The sequence below is a fragment of the Python bivittatus genome, unplaced genomic scaffold (genome assembly GCF_059951505.1).
Source record: "Python bivittatus isolate LINGU-HERP-01145 unplaced genomic scaffold, Pbiv_v1 ctg000080_np1212, whole genome shotgun sequence".
Taxonomy (NCBI): domain Eukaryota; kingdom Metazoa; phylum Chordata; class Lepidosauria; order Squamata; family Pythonidae; genus Python; species Python bivittatus.
In genome coordinates, this window is record NW_028277035.1 from 76,123,581 (window position 1) to 76,149,095 (window position 25,515).

Genomic DNA, 25,515 nt, shown 5'->3' on the forward strand with positions numbered 1-25,515 from the left:
GCTGTCTTTTCATAGGACACTTTGTATACTTTCTTAAGAAAATTACCTTAAAATAATGCAGCTAATTTTCCTCAAGGAACCGAAAGAAAGCATCAGTGACACCAATATAAATTCTTAAATCCTGAATGCTAAAGGCAATTTTCTGCAATTATCAGTCCATGAGAAGTCTGGTTGTGTAGATCCAATACGTATTCTTTTAATTTGTAATACTTTAAAGTACTTTAGGCATTTTTGTGTGTGTGTTAACTGCCTGAAAGAAAGACCTGCTATTTTTCCCAGATTTCAAATGTAATCCTGTAACTTAATTTCTCAGAAGAAAGACCCGCTGACTTCAGTGGGATGGCCTTGTAAGTTGAACATATGCCTGCAACCTTCGTGATGTTGTTGAGGGTCAGAACTGTTTGGGCATGAAAATACATGCAGGTATCCCCATGTTTTTCTTGGTTGTTTCTAAAAGAGGCTGCATCCATTGCAGAGGAGAAGGTGCGGGTGTGAAGGAGGGAATGTCTTCTCTAGCTTCAACTTGGATAATTCTAAAGAAGCAGCCAGTTTGGCTGGTGCTGTTTGTTATGCCTGGCTGAGGAAAGCTGTGTCTCCTTAAATTCTTCCTAAGGCCAGAAAATCAATAGTTCCATACTGACCCGAAATATCAGTGTTTTTAAAGGACCACTTTCCAATGAAGGATGTTTGTGATTACAGCCTCAGATTGCCAGAATTATTACTGGCCAATTGTGTACTGTGACTCAGGATAAGAGAGATTTTTTAAAAAGATTAATCTCTTATAGTGTGGAAAGTAAATATTTGATCAATTTGCTTCTAGGGCTTTTTTTCTTAATGAAACCTGCACTGTTTTGGGGTTAACTCATCTGCAGTAGGCTCCACTTACTACTTCATAGCCTCACTTTAAAGCTATATTTGTTTTATTTATTTTTATTTATACATCACATTTATATAGCTGCCCATCTCACAAAGCGATTGTTGCACAATCATTCATATATCTTTATAAATGGAAAAACAAGGCTTCATCAGGTTATTTACTCATACAGTGTTCAAAAATTGAAGCATCTGCTTACATAATCTCAATAAACTTGTAATATCCATCTACATTATCATGGTTCTACTGCAAGGCATTGAGCAGGTAGGGAACAAAGTTATGAATGTGTTGTTTATTTATCAATTTATTGCATACTTCTTACTACTTTGATTTATATTCTGCCAGTGAGTTTCCATAGTTGAGGATGTGTAACTGTCTCCCCAGTCCTACTCCTAACACCTTGATCACTATATTACAGAAGGGTTTTTTTTCCATGCCGTACAAGAACCAAAGGATTCTCAATCTGCCGTTCATAGTCTTAATTATAAAAACCATGTCAGTGCATGGGGAAAGAATGGGGGCAGTGTGTTTGTTAACAAACTAAATTGGTTTCTTTTTCTGTTTTAATAGTTGAATCTTGTCTCTAATGTCACGCTTTCAAAGACTGCGTCAGAGGCTTCTCCACAGAGCTTACCTCATACTCCCACCACCCCGACAGCACCCATCACTCCTGTTACCCAGGGACCTTCTGTCATCACTACTACCAGCATGCACAACGTTGGGCCTATCCGAAGGCGGTACTCTGATAAATACAATGTGCCCATCTCCTCAGGTAACTAGATAGCCATATAGAAAAAATGTTTCGTTCTTCTCATTCAAATACAGCTTATAAACTATGAGCCATGGCTAATATGAGGACTTTTCTCCTTTATTTAGCAGATATTGCGCAGAACCAAGAATTCTACAAGAATGCAGAAGTCAGGCCACCCTTTACATATGCATCTTTAATTAGGCAGGTAAGTGATACCATCCCTAAAAGCCTGCTTAGATCCAGGGTTGTACATATATGTGTTGCTATAGGCAGAACAGATGATTAGCTAATACAGGCATGCTGACACCTTTGCTATATGGGTTTTTTCCTCCCCACAACTGCAATACATATACCATAATTGCTTTTGATTAAGTATTACAATACGATGTGATTATTAGGAAATTCATTTCACACAACACTGAAAATGAGCCTGTTTAAAGATGGCAAGTCAATTATCACAAGCTATAGTAATCTCTGATCCCTAGAATTAATCTGAGCTCAAAATAATTACTAAGCTTTAATCAGCTAGTGAAATGTTTTGCATTTTTCTTTGATTCTGCTCTATGAATGACTAATAAATTAATATTTCTGTAAGGAAACAGAAATAAAACTCAAAACAATTAGATAATTTCATTTTCAGTTTTGCCATTGAGCTATTAAGTACAACCACTAAACTTCCATCTTAGTGCAAGTGTTTATTTTGCTCTGACTTCCATTTTGTTTTATTTATTCAAACAAATGTGTAAGCGTATTTCTGATCACTGTTGCATTTTAATTGCTTTACAGGCAATTCTTGAATCTCCAGAAAAGCAGCTAACACTAAATGAAATCTACAACTGGTTCACACGTATGTTTGCCTACTTCAGACGCAATGCAGCAACGTGGAAGGTATGCTGTATTCCCTTGTATGGTTCTTGCTTTACAATTTAGAATGTACAGAATAGAAAACACCACAGACATATCCAATTGTGGACTTTGAAATACAGATCAGTTGTTTTGATACACATAGGGTACCTCTTACCTGCACAAACAGTTTGTTAGTTGGCAGAAAAAAAAGTCTGCCTTTGAAATGCCCCGATTTGAATACCTATTATTAGTGTTTTTTCCTGCATGTTGTGATTGAACTACTAGTCCATCTCTATAGTTGCTCCTAGCAGTGAAATATTTCAGCTGCTAAGATACAAGAGGAAAGGATGATTAATCAGTTGGTGGCTTTATGTATACAATCTTTTCGTGAAAATCACAAAGTGCTTTTACAAAGATTCATAGAAAATTAGCTTTACAGCCTGCCAACTGATACACCTGCCTTAAATTAATATGCCAACTTCTAAAAATATTTGCTAGTTTATTATGAAGCACAATACAGGTTAATTGGGCACAGCAGTAAAGTCACAAGCCAATAAAAATATTAAAGCTAGCGATTTAACAAATACCCCTGGTGCTTTAAATTTCAATAGTTTGGCTCCATTTACTTAATTTCTGAATGTACGTAAATTCCTATAGAATACTCTTTTCTTTTAATCTGGCTGCAATCCAGAATGGCACACCTGGCACCTGAATATTTTTGCAGTTTCCTTCCAAGATGTTCTTTCTTCCTAAAATCTCAAACTGCTGTTTATCCCTCCCCCTCCTTCAATTTCCAAAGTCCTTGGGGAATTTGGTAAAATAGCTTTTAAAGAAGTAAACATCATTGGTACACACTTACTAGTTTCTCATGGTTCCAGAAGTTTTATCTCCTTTAAAAAAATTGTTGCCGAAAGTTCAAATTTTGATTTGAGGAGAAGGAGGAAGAGGAAAGAAACTTAAATGACAACTCAAAATAGAAAATTAGATCCTATTCTGAAATTAAAACTTTGCCAGAAAAAAAGGAAAAACATACTCTCTTCTGGATCATATCTATTGACTTAATTCCAGTGAACTTCTGTTCAAGGCAGATAACAAGTGACATGGACTTCTCTGCCAATTTTGTGTGGGTATGGAAAGTGTCCTGAAATTGGGCATGGAACATCCTAGATCAAATATTTTACTGCTCTTCTTATCATCGTCGTCATGAATATACCACTATCATGGCAATTAAATTCATTGGATGGCCTTGGGCAAGTTATCTTCTTATTTCACAGAGCCTAAAATGCCAGTTGTTTTTTTTCCATAATCAGCTAGATCTGATCAGTGATCACTGCACTTTGACCAAATGTCATTTTAACCTGCATGGATAGGATTTTGAAAGGTGTCATCTGTATGATTTAGTTACATATCCCCAGAGCAGAATTCGTTAGTCTTCAGACATCTCTCCAAAAAAAAAAGACAAGCATTCATTTAAGTTTCTGCAATCTAACATTCAGTGTTGGCGCCAGATTCACATGGTGAATATTGCTTTAAGATATTTTTTTTTCTATTCTAGAGGAAAACAACAGATCTGAAAGAGAAAAATTCTTATTCTATACTTTGACATATTTATACTGTCAATAGTATTATAGAGGAAAACTTGATGCTGTTTACATCCAACTGAATTCTCAAATGATGATTCTTTTCAGTGATTAACACTTTATTATAAATATATGTGTACATGAAGATGACTAGTGAGATAGCTAAATGAAAAGAAAATGCTTCAATATCCCTGATGATGGGGGTAAAGATCAAAGGAAAATAATAGTCTTTTTGCTGCTTGGTTGCAAAATCTGATCTAATTGGAAATAATTACTACTCAAAACCAAAAATGTAATATAAATCTTTGGCAGAGACAGGTATTTCTGAACTCAGCTGCCCAAAGCCTAGTATCTTTAGATTTTGACATAGTATTTATAAGGATCCATGGAAACTGTGTTATCCAGGAATACTTGTGTCCCTTAATAGCTGAGAACAGTCTAAAGATTTGGCATGCAATTATTGTGAATGTAATTCAGGTCTTCTGGAACACAGCTCAGATCATACAAAGTTTATTTGGACCAATTGAAATTCGGAGCAAATGAGTATAAGCTCTTACTGATTTCATCTTGGAGAACTGACAGACAGATTACTAGACAATTAAATATAGTTTTATTTGAGGGTAAATAGCATTCATTTTGTCTTGTTTTCTTTTTCATATATAATGAAATAAATATGCCAACTATGACATCTTCCTCCCACCCTTGCAATTCTGCCTTCCTTCAGTGACTATGTCCCTTGCATACTTCAGGAACTATTCAAAAAGCATTGCTTCACAGAGAGAAAGAAATCTTCCTTTTTATTATCAACAAAAGCATTGTAAGGGATTCTGAAAATCTACACTGGTTCTGTTCCTACAGACAGTTACGGAATTGCAATATAAATGTAATCCCTTCCTTTCTTATGAATCTGAAAATGCATTTGATCTGCCATGTTCTTCCCCATCCTGCATATGCTGTTCTGGGTGCAGCACTCCTCCTATTAACACACACGCACTACCCTGTTAGCAGGCCTCTCCTGACTAAAGAACAGTAGCCTGGGAAGAATTCTTAAACATGTTTTCAAAAATGAAATAATTTGAAATAAGCCAAAATCCTTACATATGTAGAAATGGTGGTGTAGGAATTTAGGGATGGGTTTTATTTCATTGAAGACTTGGATTTTCCTTTGTCATGAGCAGAAGTTGCTAACTCGCTTTATGGTTCCTCACCAGTTTCAACCTACATAATTACAGGATTCTCTGGTGATTTATTAACTGTCTTTCTGCCAAAAATAGATACATCCCTACATTTGTTTGAGAACATGGACTGTCTGTTTAGCCTCTTTTGAGGAAACAGATGTGTTACAAGGGTGAGAAAATTAGTTATGCTGTGGAACTGCAATATCAAATTATTCTTGGAATCCCCTCCCCCATGTGGCTCAGACTTCCCTCTACTGTTTTAATTAATATGATAAATGTGTTATGCCTAACCTTAGTTTGCACAGTAAATGTAGACAGTCATGATTGGAATGCCTTTCACTATGTAGACCTGAATTTGTGAATGAGGGACTTGGTTTTTATTTATTTAATGTCAGCCTTAGTAGATAGACCAGATGGGAGACATGGCTAGATGAGCTAATTCTACTTTATTGTAAAGCTAGATGAAGAGAATCTTGCAAGTCTGAAAGTACAATCCCTCCCCCACCCCCACGTCTCCTTTATAGCCTGAGAAACTAGGGAGGGTCTCTTCTGAGCCTCTTGCCCCACCCACTATCCAGCTGCAGCCTGTGCAGTCTTTTATCGGACCATTCCCTAGGCAGCATCTCTCAGCCCAGTCTTCCAAGGTCTTTCCCACATAGCATTACATTTAAACATCTGTCCATATATTTCTCTGGCATTATGCTTGTAAACTAGCCTCCCCATTGATTATTGGTACATGTGAGTTAACAACCTACATATTCTTTGCCTACTTTTTTTCTACTGGGTATCAGTTGTGAATGACTGTACCTTTAAGTAGAATTTGTTAGAAATCTGTCCATAATCAGTTTAGGCATATCTAAGGCTGTTTAAATTTCCAGCATAATACTGTCTTGAAAGTTGATAAATCCAGTGCTAGGGATTGAAAGAATAAGACAAAAGCGTAATAAAGCAGTCATGAGCTTCAGTATAATGGAGGATTTTACAATTCTTTGTGTGAATTCAGCCTAAGACTAAACTGTGAACCGCCCAGAGTTACCGGGAGCTGGGCGGTGTACAAATTTAATAAATAATCATAAAGACCATTATGGTTTGATTAAACTGTTGAAATTATCAGAAACATGACTAGATTCATAATTTTGAGAATAATAGCAATGTTTGTACCACAGATGGTGAATATTATGGGATATTAAAGTCATCTGCTTCATGGTTCCAACTCCAGTAATCAGGAACAGAAGCTATCTTCCATACTGGAAGATGTGGTGAAGAACAAGAATATAATCATAGCAGGCTTTGGTTGGATAGATTTCCAAAATGGATTGCCACGATATTAGTGTATAGAACTACTTCATGTTTCTTAAATTTCTAGGCCATGAAAATATAATAAGAACAATTAAATTTTCAGCAGTTGCACAAAATTATTTTTCTTTGTAGTTTTCCTTCTTCCAGAAGAGGATATACGTACTTGAGCCCTATTCTTACAGAAAATATCTATTCTATTTTAACTGATTGAATACTGAATAAAAGTCCCTGGTAATATACAAGTGTAAAGTTATTGTAATGTTGTGTTATTGCCAAGCTTAAATTATTCTTAAAATTATCACTCCTAATAAAGGACTCAAAGGATGGTTTTCACAGTCTTTCTTTTGCAAATCTTACAAGTTATAAATATATTGTCCAGTGTGGAGGGTGGGATGAGGGAAAGGGGACTTGCCAGCTGACAATGCTGCTGTTCATGGAGAATGCTAAGACTCTTTTTCTCATGGAAAGTTTTTTTTTTCCCAATGTTTTCTCTCTTATACTTGCTGCAGAATGCAGTGCGTCATAATCTTAGCCTTCACAAGTGTTTTGTGCGAGTAGAAAACGTTAAAGGGGCAGTATGGACAGTGGATGAAATAGAGTTCCAAAAACGAAGGCCACAAAAGATCAGTGGGTATGTCCACCATGTTTGAACTTCTTAGCCTAGCTTGGATCATGCTTACAGTTTTAACATAGAAGCTTTGGCTGCTAGATGGTGTTCTAGATCAACCCAGAGAGTTTCACCTTGTGACAGTCAAGGTGAAGCAACAGAGAGCATTTCATCACTACCATTTGTATGCCCAGCAGTCCCCTTTGCCCTTGCTTGCTTGGTGTTTGTTCTGCATCACATGCTAGTAGCTTTTAGGTGGCAATGCATATTAACCCTCACAATCCATTTGCTTATGCTTATTGCATTTTATTTTCTTTTTTTGTTTTGTTTTGTTTTTTTCCTTTTCCCTGTATTTGATGTCTGTTCTGTTTCCCCAATCCCATGCCCCTTTGTTTCCAATTCATCTCGTTTGCTGCTGGTCTTATCCCAGGGTGCTATTCGCACCAACCTATCCCTGCATAAGTGCTTTATCAGAGTAGAGGATGAGTTTGGGTCCTTTTGGACTGTTGATGATGAAGAGTTTAAACGTGGCCGTCATATTCAGCGAGGCCGTCCTCGAAAATTCTGCCCTGATGAAAACTTTGGCGAGCTTGTTACACAGTAAGAGCTTTTACTTGCTTTGTGTGTGTATGTGTGTGTGCTAATTTTTTCCCCAGTTTTTGTTTTCTGTTGCTTTTGCTTTGCATGATATATTCATCTCATGTAGACTTGCATTTCACAAAATAGTGGCATTGCCTTTGCTGCAATAATAATAACAACAACAACTTAAATGTCATGGTTGTACATGCATTGCACTGCTTCTTGAAAATGCCTCCGCTAACATTTTCTGAAATGTTTATAAGTCATATTTGCTTCAATGCAAGGATACTGATATATTCTTCATTAGCTAATGTTATAATCAATTATACAATGTTAGGCTGGTTATATATAGATCTTTTCAGTCATTTTTCCTCCCCTATATTCTTTAAATACAGAAAATATATATATATATATATATATATATATATATATGGAAGCATTAAAATATTTGAAAACTCTGTTCAAATATTTTACTTCTTTCATATTTTTCTGGACTAATTCAAAAACACAATATGGCTGCCAGATTCTCAGTAGAGGACAGAGTAGCCCTTCTCCTTCCACATTCAGGTTCTTTCTAATATTTTCTCTTGTTCTCTAAAGCTTTGAGGGTTAGCATTCTTATTAGTAGTTCCGAGAGAAGTTGTCATCAGGTGGAGTCCACTGGCTACTGAGCATTGCTTTTTTAAAAGTTGAGTAAAACTTACTCAGGGAAAAAAATGGAGGATTTCCAGTAATAGATTTTGATGTTTATATTCTTTACTATTTTCTTAAGATTTACTTGGGAAAAAAATGATTTGCAGTCATGAACAAAAGCCCTATTAGACACAATAAAATGAAACTAACTTTGAAAAAGACACGCTTAGGATTATACATGTGTTGATTACTTTTAAATCCTTTTGAAATTGATGTTAGTTTTAAAATTAAGTTAGTTTCAATTTATTTGAATGGGAAAAACTTCCAGTATGTTAGGACTCAACCCTTTCCCTTTTTACAACAATCAGTATTTAGGTGCTCAGTTATAATACACAAGGTAGTTATTATTACATTAAACATTAGATCGTATTCTCACAGTTTCTCAAGGAACAGCCCTGTAGTTTACAAAGTATAGGCAGATGAGAAAAACAGCACTCCCAATTAGCAAATGCTTCTGGTTTCTCAACTTCTGTAAAAGGAGCAGTAGTCCTTAAATGCTCATGTGGACATAGATAGGCAAGGTGGGGTAGTTTTATTTAGATACCATTTCAGGGGACAATAATCCCAGTTTTGAGACTTAGGACCCACCAGAGCTTTTACCAGAGTGAATTGAATTGTCAGATCAGTTTCCTGCAAGTCCATGGTGGTGAAAGTTCCCCACTTATTCACTGAATGACTCACTACTATTTTTGGCTCCCTCCTTTTCAGTCACTCTCAGCTGAGGATGGGTAATCCTGTTGGATTTTCTGCATCTTGTACAATGGGATTATTCAGTCGTTCATACAACACATAAAACCATTCTCCTTCCTCAGGGCATTGACTGTTGCGTGTTCAGGCTCAGCCATTGCTCAGGGGGAGCCTCTTTTTAGTAAGGAGGCTTGTCTGGATAATAGCCTCCTTCCTGTAAGCAGAGAGCTGGGCCTGTTCAGATACGGGGGTCTGTTTTTCTCCCCCGCCGTAAATGACTGGGTTGTCCTTCCATTATAAGACATTTAGGAAAAGAATATACTAAAAACAGTCCTGCAAATATTTAAGAGACTTGTGTTTACCTGTTTTTCCTGTCTTCCCAATCACAAGAAATCTAAAGAACATTTCAGCAATCCATGCCCATCGCTTCGTCTGGAGCGATACATGCAGCTCTTTCCCTGGGTATAGAAAAAAGTTTTCTTGGTCCTATGAAAAATACCCCGTGAACACCTGCTGCTCAGAGAGTTGTAAAGACAACTCTCTTTACAACTACAGGACCTCTACAGCAGTAAATAGCTCAGGAGACAACCTAAGGGCACTTAAAACATTTCGGTCTAAAAGGAATGATTGCCTTTTAGTGGTGAAGTTCATTAGAAAAAGCATTCTGTTTTTTAGTTAAGCAACTACCTAATTTAAAAAAAACATTGGGGAGGAAATAAGAGTATTATTGTTATTATATTGGTTTTGTGATATAGGAAATAATCTGATTTCCTTGAAGTACAACAGTTGACTGCGTTTAACTTTATGCTTTTTCTTTTCCAATATATTTTCCTTGCGCAGAAACCCTTCGCTTATTAAAAACATGCAGACCAGCCACACCTACTGCTCACCTCTCAATGCTGCTTTACAGGTAAGATTAATGAGTGTGGCAAACACACCACATAGGCATGTGTGCCTTCTGTATTCGTTTCAAAATATATTAGCCTTGCTCTAATTAGATATTAAATTTTAATTCCGTTAAACTTTTTTCTTAAGTGCATAAAGCATCATGGTCCCTGGAGGCAAACACATATCAGGCTGCTTCAGCATTAGCCTAGATGCTTAGCATTTTGAATATTGTGGCAAAAAAATTAAAAGTTCACTTATTAATATTTATCAGCAGTATCATAATTTCCATCCTCTTATTTCAGAATTTCACTTGAGGCAAAAATACCACAAGTGTAATTACTCTAGCACAGCTATTAATGTGCTGAATGATAGGATGTGGTGTCACATGACCTTCTATTGTTCGTGGCTTTAAAGGGAACGTCGATCCCTCGTCCACACACATCCACATCCTCCTTTTCTTCTTCAAAGACTCTTCCTTAAATTGTTAAATAACTAACCTTGCTATATACGAAAAGTGAAGAAAAAAAATGTCAGTTTTGTGATGCTGATATGAAGAATACTTTTGAGCAAATATTTAGGTAATCTGTGTTGTGGGTCAGGATTTATATATTTTAAGCAAGTGTTACAACTTTGTATAAGCAGGTAAAAATGAAACAACTGTATAAATTATTTTTACAGGTATCAGTGCTAAGAGAAATGCTTCTCAGCTAACTTTAGACTTTTATCTATTTTTATTTTTGTATTCCTTCTTTATTCATGTATTTTACCACTTAAGTGTTTATTATTATTACTATACCACTTTTAAGTTTTTTTCTTAATTAAGCTTATAATCCACTCAGCAAATTCTTGTTATTAAAGGATTAAAAACATAGTAAATTAAAGACACTGGTTTTTTTTAATAGAAGATCCCCATTAATTATGAGACAGACACAGAGAGACTTTAGTAGCATGTCTCTGGAAAAATGCTTAGGTGAATTAAGATTCTTAAGCTTTATTTGGCCAATATATTAAAAAAAATGAGGCAGTGATGGTGCCTGTTTTGAAATCAGGTCATGAGAATATACCATATTTGGAAAAATTTGGTAGACTTTCACCTTCTAAACCAAAGTAGATTGATTACAAAATAAGTAACTACCTACATCTTCATTTATTACTTTAATTTATGTAGTAACTTCTGAAAAGCAAATGAAAGCATGTGTAAATGAAGCAACTGTAAATACCATTCATTAGGATCTTATTTTCCCCTGAGTCCTGTGGAGTGCAATTTTTAAAGACAAGCTTCATCTGAGGAATAGCATTAAGATTACAAGCACATTTTGCATTCATGAGGCTGAAAGGCAAAAATGAAGAGATCCGGTATTCCTTCAGCTTGTGTTAGCTATGTGACTAATTTCAATTAATATGCTTATCATACTGAACAGTTCATGTTTTTAGTTCTAAAACATGTGTTGTTGTCGTCATCTTCCCCATCCTCTTATATTATGTGATAATATAACATTAATTTCTGTCCTATTACAGTGTCATCACTTTTTAAAAAAATATCCCTACAATGGGAAATAGTGAGCTTTTCATATCAGACTCAGTACACAAAGAAGGATCAAATAAAATCTATACTGCCAGTACAATTCTGTTCAGCATTATATCCTGCTGGCAATTAGCTTTATATTGTAGAATATAAAAGTTAAGGGGAGCAAAATACAGAAAAAGTGGACTCTCTTTGTTTGTCCAGTCATCACTCCCTTTCTCACTGAAATTGAGAAAAGTAAACCACATATATAAACTAGACTTAATTTGAGACTGGGTTCATCCTTGAAGGATATGAAGAAACAGTATATTAGAATGAGCTTATGACCCAATGCCAGATTCTCTCTTTTGTTCGCCTTCATTTGTGGCCTAACACATTTGAAAGAAACCCTAATTTAGTAAGGATAGCTTTTAAGCAGTCTTGTACTACATTTGGTGATTGAACTGTCTGTGGCAAAAGGCAATAAGTGTTTTGTTTGAAGTTACAGACAACAACTATTTGGCTGGTATATCATAGGAAATTAGCATTCATCACCAATTGGTGGCCACTTTGGACTCCAATAATAACAATTACGCCAAGTTTCATTTTAGCATCTCTGTTCAAAGCACTGTTGAAAACACAGCTAATTAAGCAAGCAGGTTCACTTGTTTGATTGGTGGGCAATTCAGTACACAATAACTTTACTTGTAGGTTTAACCAACAGTATCGTCCAAAGCCAGAGAAAATGTCCTTTTCTGATTATTTCCCTTACTTCTTGCCCTATTGGTGAGATAGTGGTCTCCTGTATTAGTTTCCTAAAAGCAAAATTTCTCTGGGAAACCCTCCTTTTGCTTTTCCCCAGATTCTTTTACCAGGAGCAGTTCTAGTAGTGAGCGAAGGGAGTAACAACTGTAGTGATATGGAAGATCAGGAAATGAAACCATGGGGATGAATAGAGATCTCTGATCCTGTTCTTCTGTCCTTAACCGCTTGTATGTTCTGCTTAGGGTGCTGTCCTGAACTACAGTATTCAAGTCTGTAAGCACCTGCATTTTTTCTAGGTAAAACTAACATTTTAGAAAACTCTGTCCTCTTTTTTCTATCTAGAGACAGAAAGCTCCATCCAGACCTTTGGCTTTAGTGATTAATACACATTTTAAAGAAAAGCAGAAACCATCAAAATAATGTTTGTGAGAAGGTCCCTTTTACAGTTGTTTTCTCACCAAATGCATATTGCTTTTTTTCACTCTCTGGTATTTAAGAAGTTGTTTGGATGTGCATGTGAGAAACACCTGGAAGTGAAACTATTAGGAAAAAATTAGTGTAGTGTGGATTTGGGGGGGGGGGGAATCACAGCCTTAGAGGAGGAAAATTATCATTAGAATTTCTAGATTTATAACTTTGAGCCACATCTTGAAATGTCATAAGGATCTGCCTGTTACTGCCTAACTGCTTCTCTCCAGAATTTGCCCCTATGCCCACCAGTGGTTTTGAAAAAGGAAAAAATAGCAGGTGTTTTTCCTGTTTTGGCTTTTACTAAATAAATTACTTTGCTGCAATTGCAAGTTATCTTTGTGGTGAAAAGTGCATGACTCATTATTTCTCACACTACAGGAAGCACAAGTCTTATATTCCCTACTTCATCAAAATTATTTTTCTGAATCTTTCATAAAAATTTAACATAATTAAAATAGCTTCAGGTTGCCCTGGATAAAGACCAAGACTGTGCTTCAAGGAAGGCAGCTAGATGGAGTATAAAGACCTGGGAAAGTTCAGTAAAGCTCCCAGGGATGGAGATGTTCCAATTTGACAGCATCAAAAATTCCAAAGTGCAGGACTAATCTGCAAATGGGTTTTTTTAATGCATGTTTTGTGACATACATCCTGATTACAGTTAGCTGATGACAGGGTTTCATCAGATACACTCATTTTCTTTCAAGTTAAATACCAGAAGACTAAAACCCTATAACTTTACATAGGAAGTTTCTCAAAAATTCCCTGCTCTCTGTATCAGGCTTGCTTTGGGAAGAAACATAATTTAAATGTTCCTCTCCTTTGTTTCTATTATGTGATCATTTTGTTTCTATGAAACAAAGATGAAGCCAGAGAGAGGTTTCCTGTAGGCCATTTCAAGTAACACAGTTTTTCCACAGGGAATATATACTGATTACTTCATTTTGGGACTTCCAGTAGAGGAAGATCTGTCTCCATCTCTCAGAGTGTTGGAAAATAATAAATTCATCTGTCATTCAAAACGTACATAGAAGGTAGTTCACATGTGGGTTGGTGTCTTAAGTGCTGTAAAGCTATGGTCCTCAGACTCCATTCCCCAGCACATTTCTTTATTAATATTATTTCTTTATTATTCAATGTGTATTCTATCTATTCCAATACCCAAGGTATATTAAAACAATAAAAATGCAGAGTATTAAGCAGAAAAGAATGAATGATTTACAATTGGTCATTAAAATAATTAACAGTTAAAATCTTGGCAAAAGAGATGTTTTTGTGCACTCACTCTCTTTTTCTCTCTACACACACACTTACACACATACTACCATTCCTTCATTTTCTTATTTCTTTAAATTTCACAAAATGATAACCATTAAATAACCACTTTCTTCACTATTGCCTTTTCTCTGCTTTACCTGTTTTCTTACATATTTGTATGTGGGAAAAAGTGAGGCTTGCACGTGCATTTCAGTAATTGCTTTCTTTTTCTCACTCTTATGTGCACCTATATGCACACCCACACAGGAAAATCTTCCTACTATACTGGGAAAAGAAAACTATATGTTTATTGCTGTTTCAGAAGGCAAGTTTATCAAAAACCTACTGGGGTGTGTGTGTGTCGTAAATGCACATGGCTTTCCAGTTGTATTCAGGGAGCTGGCCTGCAGCTAATGCAGAGCTGAGCTCTAGCAGGTCTTTGTTCTTATTCCATCTTAGCAGCAGGTTTCATGGGTTGTCTTGGATCAAACACTTGCTTTCAGTTTGGTTTTGTCAAAGATGATAAATTAGAATAAATGTTCTTTGCCTCACATAATTTTATTTATTTATCTGTTGGCTTGGACTTTCCACCTGAAAAGGATGCTCAGAGTGGCAAAATTGGGGAGAAATTCAAAAGCAGTTTAATGAAGAACACAATTAAAACATAGATAAAATAATACCTAATATATATATATATATAAACTATATACATCCTTGCATAATACTACATCAAAGAAATGTGTGTCTTGATTCCATTTCTAAAAGCCGAGAGAAGGGGGGTCATGACAATTTCAGAGATTAGCACATGGAAAAAGACTTCTTCATCCCCAACCAACAGGCTTCTACAAATTGAGACTTTTTCAGAAGGGTCTCTGATGCAATCCTTAACATCTGAACAGGCTCATAATGAGAAGGAAGTCCTTCCAACAGCCCACTAGAAGGTGGTTGGAGTTTTAACATTTAAAATCAGCACCTTAAATTAAGTGTGGAAAATAATTAATAACTGGAGCCAGGCTACTGCTACACTTTGCTTCATTTGAAGCTTTTAAAGCTGCTTCAAGATGACCACATTGCAGCCTCAGTTTTGATTTCTCCTCCATTTAAATAATATTTTTGTAAGCCTTTGGATATGAACCGTTATTGTAAGAGTAAAAAATACTGGCCTAAATAAATTAGCATCAACTGTATTCAGAAAGATAGAGCCAGTTTGGTCTAGTGGGTAAGGTACCAGGCCAGAAAGCAGGAGACGGTGAGTTCTAGTCCCACTTTAGGCATGAAAAACCAGCTGGGTGACTTTGGGCCTTTCTCTTAGCCCAACTCACCTCACAGGGTGGTTGTTATGGGGAAAATAGGAGGAGGAAGGAGTATTAGGTATGTTCACTGACTTGAGTTATTTATAAAAATAAGAAAGGTGGGATTAAAAAATCTTTTTAAAAAAATCCCTAGGGTTTGTGTTTGGTTTTAGGTTAGAACGTTATATAAAGGTAACTGCTGTGGTTTTTAACAGGGCTTGAGGTTTGTGCAAACCCTGCTGATTGTGGATTAATAAGTTGCAGTGTTGAAAGGTGTGTTACCATGAATTGCTTTTAAGAATGGCTTGCCTGCTTATCTGCCCTGGACAAAAATGATTTTCTGGTCACAAATGTCAGTATCACCCAGAGCATGAGAGCCTTGTGACATATGTAAGCAAACAACAGATACTGCTGGGGAGAGGAAATTAATGTCTCCCTTAGTTAAGTCTCTTTGCTTGATCTTGGAGCAATGTATCACTAAATGCAAATTCCAGAATAAATGGAGATGATTTGTATCACAACAACACTGTTTGCTGATACAGACACCAGCGTTCATCAAGAAACTTTGGGATTCCAGCTAGAATATAGCTTTGTGAGGCTAAGCCAGTCACACATTAAATACATAGTTTTGTACCTTTCCAGGAGTTTTGCAAATATCAAATATTTATACTTTATTGCAAATAAATTTGATATTTGCAAATTTCAGATATATTTGCTTTATTGCCCATTTTTTTTTCTTTTTGCTGGGGGATCCTCACTGAAAATTGCTATTTACATTAGGAGGAAAGATGGCACTTTCCTCTTGAGGCAAAACCCAGCTTGGTGGAGAAAATTATATCAGGACAGTGTTGCCAGGTAAGTGACTAAATACCTTCATCCTCTTGTTGAAAGTTTAAAACCATGCAAGGCTAAGTTAAGTATTTAATGTATTGTAGTTTGTCTCTAAAATTGCATCTGAATTGTCTCCTGTACAGTATGTGATTGGTTTTGGTGATAACGGTGAAATTACTTTTGAATAAAAATTGGAGATGAGTGATCTTTTAGCTATGCCACTGGTGAAATTAGTAATATGGAAGGTATGATTTTATCCTTTGCATTTAATGAAAAAGAAAATGCAAGTAATGTAACTTGGATGTGGTGGTACATATACAAATATACATTAATTTCAATTCTCCTATCTCGTCTGTTGCTTTTATAGGCTTCAATGGCTGAGAACAGTATATCTCTATACACTACTGCTTCCATGGGAAACCCCACTCTGGGCAGTTTAGCCAATGCAATGCGGGAAGATCTCAATGGTGCAATGGAGCATGCAAACAGTAACGGGAGTGACAGCAGTCCAGGCCGTTCCCCTATGCAAGCAATGTAAGTAGAGAGAGTGTTGTCGCTTCTCCTGTCTCTGCCCTCACCCCACCCCCAGCTGGATTAAAGTTCTGAACTTTAGAAAAGTGTTCAACATTTATCAGCTCATGTATTAAAACAAGAATAAACAGACATTAATTTATATGCTTTTTATACCATCCGCGAGCATCAACACCATTAAAAAATGTCCAATAGTATACATCATGTATAAAATGTAGTAATACAAGCAACCACAGCAGCTACCAAGAAGATGGGATCTTTTCTAGATGATCTCACAGACCATCTAGAATCATATTGGTTATCCAAACTTGCCAGACAAATCTAACTAGCCTTCACCCCGCACCCTGCCCCCACTTATTTGCCATATTGTCCTTTACTCCAAGACCACAGGATAACAATAAAGCATTATACAGTGGTACCTCTACTTACGAACGCCCCTACTTACGAAATTTTCGAGATACAACGAGCTCCGGCCCCAAAAAATTACCTCTACTTACGAACTTGCCTCTACTTACGAACCGGATCCGCGGCCATTTTCCCTGCTGCCACGCGGTTGCGGCTTCCTGTGGGCGAGATCGCGGTAGCAAGGAGACGTTCGGTGAGGCTTGTGGTGTGTTTTGTGGCGTTTGGAAGGTTTTTGTGGCGTTTGGAAGGTTTTTGTGGCGTTTGGAAGGTTTTTGAGGTTTAAAAATAAAATGCATATGTTTCAGAACTGTTTAGCCATATTTACATTGAACCTTATGGGGAAATTTGGCTCATGGTGCGACCAAATTCGGAGGGTGGAACGGATTAACCGTATTTACATTGAACCTTATGGGAAAATTTACCTCGACTTGAGACCAACTCGAGTTGCAACCAGAGTCACGGAACGGATTAAGTTCGTAACTAGAGGTACCACTGTACAATGTACAATAAAGCATTATACAAATGTACATTATACATTTCTTTTAAAAGGGGAAGGGAAGAGAAAAGGCCTGTTAATTCATTCTTCAGTTCCAGTCATTTAACACAAAGTTCCGCCAGTGACCATTCGTAGCTATATTGAGCCTCCTTGATCAGAGAGGATTTTGAGTATTAGATATTAGGGGCAAACCATAAAAATGACTTGGCACCATGATTTCTATTTATTTCTTTGGAAGCTCCTCATATTCAGGCCACATTTCAATTAAATGCAGATGCATTTTTTTTTCCTGGGCTACTGTTCAGCTACATAGTATAAAGATACAGACTGTCACAGTAGTTGACAATAAGCCTCTCCTTAAATGCTTCTACTCTGTTCCATGAGCCTTTGGGTGGTGCTTACCAAGGCCCTTCCATGCATCCGTTCAGGCTGTGAAGGAAGCAGGGGGAAGTTCCACAGGCAGCTGGCGGCGTGTTTTTTACTAAACACATACCAGAAGCCAGTCAGTGTACCAAGTGGTTTCAAAGTAAGGCCAATTAGGAATGTAGCGGGTCTCTTTGGCCAATTCTGAGGTCATAAATAGAATCTCAGAACATAGTTTTCTCAGTGATATTGCTAATTTAATTAGTTTGGGTTTATTTCCAAATAGGATTCCATTTAAACAGTGACTTCAGTAATCGTAGATACCCGTTGCCAGTAAGTCTTAGTGGTGAGTTTCCATAAGCATGGGGCTGAGTACAGTGATCTGTGTTGCTGATTTCATGGAGAACTAAACTTGGCTTTAAACTTTGCTTCCAAAATGCATGCCACATATGCACAAAAATTTGCTGCTAGAAAAACGTGGAAATTGGCAGACACCAGGTGCTTTCAACTAAAGGCACCTAGTTCTAGAGTTGGGGAGCTTTGTAGTAGTAAGGGGCAAATCATTCAGAATTTGAATTGCTTCAAATTTAAAATGCACCATTTCAGGTTGGAAACCACTGTGTTAGGCCCCAAACAGGGTGTTTTGATAATTTTGGAAGTGCTTTGGGCTTGAAACATTTCCAAAAATTGAAATAAACGACTTCAAATGTTTCAAACTTGAAATATGACATTTCAAAGGCAGAATGATTTGAATTTGAAACACCCTTTGTAGATATTTGGAATAAGAATATGAAAATCCATCTATGAAAAATAAGAGGATGATCGTGCCAACAAAACATTTTGTTGAAGACTCGGGAATTACATTTCGGTCAGCTGCCAGTGTTAGTTTGTTCACTTTAACAGGGCTTTGATTGACTGTAGTGAGCAGGCTGTATCTTAAAAGTTCTAAATCAAAAGGTAGGGAAAAAATTAACCTGAAGCTACTCTAATTATTAATTGTGAAGATAATTAGCATTTAATGATTTATAACAAGTTTCCTACCTGCATAATATTTTGGGCAGGGGGTTGAAGAGGGAAAAACCCCTAAGATTCTTAATACTTTGATATTTCAGCATTTTAAATAAGTGCACATTTTGCTTTGAGAAAAAAGCTTTAAAGAAGGCAATATTCACTTTTGATAATTAATTTTAACATTGTCTTTTACCTTCAAAACATTGGAACAAATTTAGCTTTTATAGAGATTGTTTGTGCAGTATTAATTAGCATTCCCAAAGTAGCCTAACATGACATTACTTTAGCACTGTTTGAATGTTTTTCTCTTTAAGCCCCGTTAGTCACAAATATTCTTGTTCTTCCCATGCCAAGAATGCAGTACTGGTAGAAATGCTAGGCTGTTGGAATTTTTCAAGAGTAAGGCATCTTATTTTCCAGAAATACTCCATATTTCTCTGTCTGTGTTGTGCTTGAGCGCTTACTTGCAAGGGCACATTGTAATTTCTTTCAACTGTTAGAACGCTTGTGCTTCTGGACACATACAGTAATATTCCAGTATTCAGTGCAGGCTGTTGGTATTTACTGCTTTCAGATTTCTGTTGAGCACCTTTTACAGTGGTACTCTTATTTTCCTTTATGGAATACCCTTCCCATAAAGTAAATTGTTTTTAACGGTTGTGGTACAATGGAACAGATCAAGCCTTTATCACAAAGTTAGAGGGCTTGTTAAGCAAGAAAGACACTTCAGCAGAAATCTTACTGACATTCATTCATTGCATGTTGTGAGGTTCACTCTGAAATGCTCCTATCTCTTCCCCATCCTGTCATTTCCCTTTCATTATTTTGAAGCATTAGAAAGAAGTCCCATAATTGCAGCTTGGGGACATAACACTTTCATCCTGACATACTCCAAAGGGAACAACCAAGCACATGTTTAGATGGTTTAGATTCTACACTACTAGAATACCATGGCTATGAAACAGTCGGGTTGATTGCAGACACTTGCTTCCCAGAGTGGACAAACAAAAGAATTACTCAGATATGAAAAGAAGAAAAGTTTCACTCAGTGAGGTTATAGTTAACCTCTTCAGAAACATGTAAAGTCAGAGAACTGGCTGGGAATTATAGTATTAAGGAAGAAAAAAAAATGTTCCAGTAATTATCTAAGCAACAACTCTCTCTCTCTCTCTCTCTCTCTCTCCCCCCTCCCCCTCCCCTTCCCTCCCTCTCTCCCTCTCTCTGTGTGTATCAATCTATCTTTGGGATTTCTAATGTCCTTTTTTGTAAATATTCTCACCAAAGAGTTCTGGTGTGTCAGAGATCCTTGAGTGGTGTGTACCTTAATGCAAGTTCATTTTCATATGTCTAAAGTGGTGTCCTGTCTAAAGAGCAGATGCACATACACACACATACACTGTGAGTATATTAATGTTTTCAACTTATGCCAGACAAGAAGTGGATAACATTAGGGTGGAAAACTTTAAAGAACAGATTCTATTTAAGAGGGAAAGTAAAAGACAGTGGAACAGAAATTACCTATATACACACTTTTCATACCTTACCTTTCTTCAGTCAAATGGTGTTTACAGCAAGTAATTAAATTTGCTAAAACTACCAAATATAAATAAATTACAAGTGGATATTAAAATCTAAATTACCAACTTAATAAAACAGATCAAAAGTGTAAATAAATGTGTAAGAACTATAAGAAAGAAAGTTGGGGGAAAAGAGTTGAGTCATTACAATGACCCACAGATGTAGAATTAGCCTATCTTCAAAGCTACACTGGCCTAAGATTGCAAGAAATAATTGGCAACTGTCTCTGCTACAGTACAGGTAGTCCTCGTTTAGTGACCAGAATTGGGACTGGCAACTTGGTCATTAAGCAAAGCGGTTGCTAAGTGAAGTATCATGATTTTACAGTTTTACTTCCGCTTTCCTTTGCTTTACAGACCTGCGAAGGTCGTAAATGCAAGGACTGGTCGCAAAGTTACCTTTTCATCACTGTCCTAACTGCAAACGGTTGCTAAATGAGGCAGTTGCTAAATGAGGACTACCTGTAGAGCAACTGTTACGTTGTTGCTGTGGGTTGGTGACTGATTCCAACTCTCTTTTATGCATACTTGCATGGATGTGCGCAAGTCTTTGGACACTCATTCTCTTTTCTTTCATAAATCCTTCTAAGAATTCCTCTAAAAGTTCTCAGTCTCTCTGTTGTCCCTCCAACCTCCTGCTTTCTGCCCTTCTCAACTCTGGAACTATGATATCCAAAACAGCTAATAGAATCCAAGGAGAATAACTAAAAATAATGTTTAAAAAAATAGAAAGCCACTGAGCAAGCAATATTTTTATAATGTAAAGCTGCAACAGAATTAAAAAGGCTCTGAAAATTGTTTGCCTAAACCCAATGGTACAATAGCCCACCCATCACTTGGTTTCATATTTTCAAAATGTCATTGCATCAGTCTTTTAGCAGAGAAAAGAGTACAATGAAACAATCCAGAAGGATATAGAGAATTAAACATATATTACATGCCAGCTTATACAACTACTTTGTTTAATAAATTTTTATAACACAAGATTATTCTTCCATGCTACTTGCAAACTTAAAGGATTGCCACTTTTTCAAGGCGCATCTGTCTCATAAAAAGAGGCAGAGAGAAACACCCCTCAGTGCTCTAAAAGTTGTTCTTCCACTGTACAGTTACAGTATCTGTACCAATATTGTCACACTGGAGTACTAATTCAAGAGATTATACTGAAGGAAATATGTGAAAAGGATTCTGCCTTGGTAGGAGTTAGTGTACATCTGGAGTCTTTCGAAACAGTCGCCTATAAATGATAGAAACACACATCGAAACAGTAGTGCTAACACATGACCTAATTCTCTCTCATTTTACAATTACAATACAGATGCAATCACAGGGAGAAGCTGATTTTTGACTTCCAGATGTGGCTTTCTCCTGGTCATCAATTGTTTAGGGAGGGCCTGTCTCATTCATTTCCACTCCAAATGTGTAACTATCGCAAACCCCTTAGAAATGAAGCTTCATACACTGGATGCTTGTAGTCCCTGTAATTTTTTCTTTAACTTAATAGGGTTAGCTTTGATTGACTAAAATACCTAATGGCGTAGGTTATTTTATTTAAATATCAGTTATTTACAAAACAAGCTGAATTTGCTTATTGGATTGTGTTATAATTATTTACATGATATTGCAAATAAAATCAAACTTCCTTCATAAAGTCTCTTCAGAAGTCACCACTTACTGGCAGGGACATTTTTACATATGAAAAGCCCCCAAACAATAAAACAAGGGGAAAGTAATTTGTATTTGTAAAGGGGTTCGTTATGAATATGATTTACGGACAACATTTTTCAAATGTTATCATGCCCATTTTGTATAATCAACCCTTGATCCCTTGTGGGTTATTCATATGCTATTCTGTAATGAGAAATTTGGCAGATCTCATCTCCTTAGTGCATCCTTAGTGCCCACCATGAGCTGAGGATCATGTTCTGCCTTGTTTACAGCTGACAGCGCTATTATTCTCATTAGGACTCTGCTTTCTTATCATATTGTTGTGTTGAGCGAGCCTTTTCCTCTCCGTTTGTGTTTCCTGGCAGGGCTTTTCTTCCCTTATTGACAGTTTGTAAAAATATGCATTAATTTGGAGTTTAAAGCATGTATCATGGTGTCTCTTTGCTGTGTTTGCTTGAAGTTGATTAATGATAGACCCTCACTTGGGGTCGTCCTCTGGAGACTTCCCTCACAGGTTATGCATGTTAACTAGAAAAGCAGAACACACAGTAACCGATGATTAGCCTGGCCTCCAGAAGCTCAGTAGGCTGATAAACCATGAAAACCAACCTTTACAGATGCTTATTTCATTTATTTATCTGAAGATTATATTAATCAAGCTAATGTGTCACTTGAGAGCATTTTCTCTGAATCTCAAGAAGAAATCCTAAGCTATAGCACTTGCTGTTTTTCCCTCTTGAAGCCCAGTATTCTTACACATATGAAGTGTTTCATTACTGGCAGCCAATCTAAGTTGCAGAGTGTGAATTGTACATGTGACAAAAATGAGAGGGATGGGTTGGAAGAAGCTATATTCCATAACAACCACAATAGGAGGGATTTCAAGTAATTTAAATGTTTATTCTTTATCGTTCTATTTGTATCAATACCTTTCTTACTTTGCTGGAGAGACTGTACTTCCAAATTCTCGAACATATTTAAAAACAGAATGCTAATTTCTCTAAGATTATAGGTGTCTCACCAGATGGCAGCACCAGGTTGACCATGTCTGGCCGGGAATCTAAGCAGAGTCAGGCCTGATTAGTACTTTTTTGAGAGACCTTTTCGGAATACCAGAATACCAAGGGTGCATTGGGTATTTAAAAAAAGAAATCCTGAAGATAGTAAAGCTCTTCTGTATTGTTGCCAAAAAACATTTGGTTGTGTCTATGAAATCACCAGAAATAATGCTGGACTTTTGTTAATACAGAAGTCAATAGTTTTATATTATGCAAAGTTTAATATATTTGAATTGTTTTACCCTGATTTTTTTTTACCTAAACAGCTTTTTAAAAACAGACAAGTAAGTTGCTCATCCACCGTTTTTCTGTGTGTGTGTGTGTGTGTGCATTTTTTTACAGACATCCTGTGCATGTCAAAGAAGAGCCATTAGATCCAGATGAAAATGAAGGCCCGCTCTCCTTAGTTACCACAGCCAATCACAGTCCAGAATTTGATCACGACAGAGATTATGAAGATGAACATGTAAATGAAGACATTGAATAAATATGTCTGTGACTATCATTCTGCAAATGAAGATCCTGGGGAGGGACGAAAAAAACTATCTTTCAGAATTAGCTGTGAAATCTCTCCCCATCATTGTACAGTCTGGAAGATACACTTGGTCCATTCTGACAGCTATAAAATATGTTAACACTTAGTGCCATCAAGTATCCCATTTGGGAGTATTTTTGATTTTTCTACTTTTTGTTGAAAAACAAAACAAAGGAATTTGTACTCTGTGCATTGGATGGACTTGTTTGGTACTCGGAATTCCTACTCACAGTCAACATCAGTGTTGTAAATGTGTTCCACTAATTCACTTATCCACAACTTGGCAGCAGACTTTGGACTGCAGATCTTCCACTATGGGACACTGAAGACATGAAGCTGAGCATGTACACATAAATTGCAGATCAAGCCTTTGCCCAGATTTTAAGGATTTCAGTGGACAATATATTTGCACAGTATCGCATGTTGATTATCACTGCCTTTATTTTTATTTTTTTTGCTTCCATTTGGGATGGGGAAATCTTTTTGAGTGTGTGTGTGTGTATACTAAAGGGTTAAAAGAAGAAAACTTTTTTTTTAGTGTATAGCTTTAATTTTTTTTTTCCTCCTAGTTCTCCTATACCTTTTTAAGTTCTGACCTCAGGCCTCAATTGGCCAGGGCCTTTTGAGGCTTAATGTTTTCTGTACTTTTGTGATGAATGTTAATAGGTGTGTTTATTATACAAAGCTGAATGTTCTTTGAATTGTTTGTAGTTCTTTTTCTGCCATCCATTCCAAATTTCCTTCAGATGCCATCATGTTTTCTTTAGCTATGGAAAACATTCCATTTTGGACTATATGCCCCCCACACCCGACTCTGGAAAAAGTTCTAAAATGCTGCTGTGACCTGTGCAAAGTTATCTTACAACAGAAAGAAAGGCAGTAATGCAAGAGTGAGAATGAAAGGCAAACCAGCATCAAAGCTGTAGAATGTGGTTCTAAAGTCATTCCACAGAGCGTGCATGTGTGTGTGTGCACGTGTGTATATACACATGCACATAAAACCATTGTTTGCGGTTTTTTCCATTGGTTTTTCCTTGTTTGCAGCAATAGTGAATATTTAGAAAGACATTTACAGCCCCTTCAGAAAGTGCACACCCTACAGAAGTTGTCAAAAATAAGTATAACAGTAGTAAGGCTTTTATGCATTTAACTTTTTAATATAAATTTCTGGGCCAATCAGATCTTTCTGAAATATGTCAGCGTATGTCCTATTAGACTCTGATTTACCCACATCCATCACAGAATATTGTTCATGGTAGTTCTTCCAAGTTAAGTTGTTTGAGATTAATTGGTGGCATCCATCAGTTTGATTTCAGTTTTTCATTCAATTTGTTGGGAAGGCAATAAGGCCCATTAGTTTGTTAAGTGTTAGTAATTTTGCCATTGCAGTTAAGATCATTACACAATATCACACCGACCAGTGTAAAACAAACAGTCTGAAACCTGTGGGTAAACTAGCGCTGTTGCAGACGACAGTGTTCTCCAAAGCAAATGTGGGCAGACGGCTGCAGTTAAAATGTTGGTACCCCTTTATCACCAAACTTCTAGTGACTTCATTCTCTAACCACTTTTCAGTAATCCACTCATTTATGTCGGACTATAGCTTTTAATTTCAGAAGCCTTTCTGATCTTAATTTATATTCTACTTTGTACCCCTCTCCCTAAAGTTACCAAAGATATTACACAAAGTAAATTATGTTCTCTGTTATATGCTTTATCTTATGAAAGCCAAATATCCTCTTATTGTTGATCAAAGGAGGTTAAAGAATTTC

General features: G+C 36.6%; 1 protein-coding gene across 13 annotated transcripts in view; it reads left to right on the top strand.

The window, feature by feature from the left end:
- The window catches only part of FOXP1 (forkhead box P1), a 636,434-nt gene extending 612,236 nt beyond the window's left edge, over positions 1 to 24,198 (top strand). For 10 of the 13 annotated variants that reach the window (XM_088134345.1, XM_088134341.1, XM_088134343.1 and 7 more), the window contains 7 exons: positions 1,445 to 1,646; positions 1,751 to 1,830; positions 2,412 to 2,513; positions 7,038 to 7,159; positions 9,935 to 10,004; positions 16,467 to 16,633; positions 23,551 to 24,198. In XM_088134345.1, the coding sequence (XP_087990471.1) occupies positions 1,445 to 1,646; positions 1,751 to 1,830; positions 2,412 to 2,513; positions 7,038 to 7,159; positions 9,935 to 10,004; positions 16,467 to 16,633; positions 23,551 to 23,695 (888 nt within the window). In that variant the 3' untranslated portion in view covers positions 23,696 to 24,198. Of the gene's footprint in view, positions 1 to 1,444; positions 1,647 to 1,750; positions 1,831 to 2,411; positions 2,514 to 7,037; positions 7,160 to 7,565; positions 7,736 to 9,934; positions 10,005 to 16,466; positions 16,634 to 23,550 lie in introns of those variants that run through there. The other 3 variants (XM_088134348.1, XM_088134346.1, XM_088134347.1) reach the window with 3 other exon arrangements.
- Positions 24,199 to 25,515: the final 1,317 nt, after the last annotated feature.